General features: G+C 37.5%; 1 protein-coding gene across 1 annotated transcript in view; it reads right to left on the bottom strand.

The window, feature by feature from the left end:
- Nucleotides 1-696: 696 nt before the first annotated feature.
- si:dkey-19e4.5 (UBA_like_SF and PTH2 domain-containing protein) overlaps nucleotides 697-2639 on the bottom strand; it is a 4958-nt gene continuing 3015 nt past the window's right edge. The window contains exons 5-7 of the mRNA XM_024270176.2: nucleotides 2495-2592; nucleotides 1994-2108; nucleotides 697-1889 (exon numbers count right to left, since the gene is read on the bottom strand). Of these exons, the coding sequence (XP_024125944.1) occupies nucleotides 1803-1889; nucleotides 1994-2108; nucleotides 2495-2592 (300 nt within the window). The 3' untranslated portion in view covers nucleotides 697-1802. The remainder of the gene's footprint in view (nucleotides 1890-1993; nucleotides 2109-2494; nucleotides 2593-2639) is intronic.

Here is a 2639-nt window from a genome sequence, read left to right on the forward strand (position 1 = left end):
TTTTTTTTTTTAACTCCGACCACGGTCATCTACATACATTATTACTCGTAAAGCCTTCCGGATAACTAATAATAAAATACTTTTGGCATTGGGTTGTTGCGTTCGAGTTGTTTTAGAATGCTCTTACGTGTTATATTACGGTAAACATGTTTGTTGCGTGCACTCTGTACTAGAATATTCCCCCGCAGCGCACACACCCATCAGTTGTTTTTTATACACACACAAGCAGTTTCACCTTTGTTCTTCTATTGGAGTCACTATGAAAATAAAAAGTATGTTTTGCAATTAGTGAAATATCCGTCGAACGCCAATGGTTATGCAACTCTTAACATGTAAAGTTAATAAAATAATTCTCAATTCTTACTTTTAGTTGTAATGTGTTATTTTTGTTAAGGAAATAGAATGCACAGAATGTTGAAAGGAAACGCTCGATGGTGCAATTATTTTCAAAATAAAATGAACTAAATTACTATTTAGTAAAATAAGATTATTTTTGCCTTTTCTAATTATTCGGATTTATTTAAAACTAATATGATAAGTCAATATACAAACTTTAAGATTTGGTAGAGCTGCTAAAAAGGGATAAACATGCTGCAAAGCCTCGACTGAAACATGATCACACTGCCCTCTGCCTGCTTCAGTTTCATGTGAACACCATGCCTGTGTGCGAGTCAGTGAGGAAATGATACACTCTAGTTACCCATACTGCTGCTTTATTTTTTACTTGAGTGGAATATTGTAACACAAGACAGGGTAAGAATTATTTCACACAAAGATTATATTTAGTACTACATGCACAGTTAGGATTTAGGTTTTTTTTTTTCAGCATTTTAAAACAGCTAAATTCTGAAGGAATATGCTCACTCTCAAACACTGACAGTTTATAAATGTTCAAAAACCACAAGTGTTTAAAGAAAATAAAGATAATTGAGGAAAACACGCTTATGCTTGCTTTTATTTGTACAGGCTAAACATTTGGGGATTTTTCAATTCAGTGAGACAGCTTTTTTGAACACATTTATCCTTCATTGCAACAAACAAACAAACAAGACGCTTGATACCATTTTAGATACAACTTTAGAAATAAAAATATTTCCAGATTAGTTCCAAAACAGCTGTGTGTTCATTTTAAGAAAATACATTTGTTTGTATGCAATGGAATCAACAGAAATGAAACATCTGACACACACACCTAATATTTGAGAATGTACACCCAGGTAAATCCACAAGGAATACTCAAAATGAATTTATAATGTGGCTAGAGAAGAGTCATTTTTCACAGCTTCTGTATAGAATGACCCTTCTACAGAGATCAACAAGGAATTGTGGCCTTTACAATCTCTTCCGTAGAGATGCTATTTTGATCATCAGCTGGTCACCATGCCACAGATAACAGGATTCATTTGGTGCAACATGATCACTTTTACAACACAAGCGTAAAGCTTTAAAATAAGTGTAAGCATTAAGGTGTTGCATGTCTTCAGAGGCATCAGAACAGTATTTTGATGTTTACAGCTCCGTTACCTAAACCCAGTCTGAATATTTAAGGAACTATGATGGTTAAGGGTCATTTTGCTCAGACAGATCTCTAGATGTCAGGGGGAGGGAGAAGCAAGGTGAGTCGAGACTGAAAAAGAAACCAAGCTAAGAGCTTGTGGTCTCATCTCGGGTGCGTTTTATCACCATCATTCTGGACTGTTCCAAACATACAAGGTAACAGTCTTCTTGCTTGTGGTAGACGGTGCCCTCTGCTGACTGCTGTGTGCGGTTCTTCAGAGTCTGTGAGGACTCTGCCGGGGTCCTCAGAGCAGCTGCAGACTACCGGTGACATTGTTCACCATCTGTTCTTCCCCCATGATGCCTAAGACGGTGCGGGAGCCAGACGCCACCTGCAGAAACATACATGCAGGATTTTTAAATTTGACTCCTCCAACAATAAAAGACAGTCACATTCAACCATGATTTGTTCTCTGATTGACAAAAGCCTTCTCACCTGGGTATGACCTGCATCTTGAACCAGGTGCGTGGGCAGGCTGAGGCTGCTGGCCAGAGCCTGCAGCTCCATGAGGTGAGCAGCATTTGTGCCTTGGAGCACCACCTTCTTCGCTCTGGATGGAAACAGTTTATTTATTTTAGCTTGAAGATTTACTCATTCCTTCCTCTAAAAAAAAAAAAAATGGCTACATTTATAAATATGTAACATACTAGTTACTATATACACACACATTAAAAAACATGCTCTGTATCATGATTATTTCATTCAAAGACAAAATAAAGAATCAAAGCTAATAAAATCAACATCACTGCCAAATTCATGATTTGATTTAAAGTTACAATAAATACCATCAAAGTAGGCAAAAGTGAATCGTAGAACAATAACAGTAAAAATGGCTAAATTGATCAATAGATTTCATTAATAATTATTCCATGTTGTTAAGAAAGCTCGATTCAAATTACATTTTAGAGCCCTGCTTAGCATGAGTGAGGGTCTTACCCACTGTGGTCCCACTTCCAGGCCATCTCCCTCCAGCTGTTCTTCTCCTGCAGAGTCTGGTACAAACCCACGGCAGCATGACCCACCTGAGCGGCTACCTGCACAAAAACAGACATGATACTGACAACATTAGAAGACCAACTCA

This window comes from Oryzias melastigma, linkage group LG5, assembly GCF_002922805.2.
Source record: "Oryzias melastigma strain HK-1 linkage group LG5, ASM292280v2, whole genome shotgun sequence".
NCBI classification, from domain to species: Eukaryota; Metazoa; Chordata; class Actinopteri; order Beloniformes; family Adrianichthyidae; genus Oryzias; species Oryzias melastigma.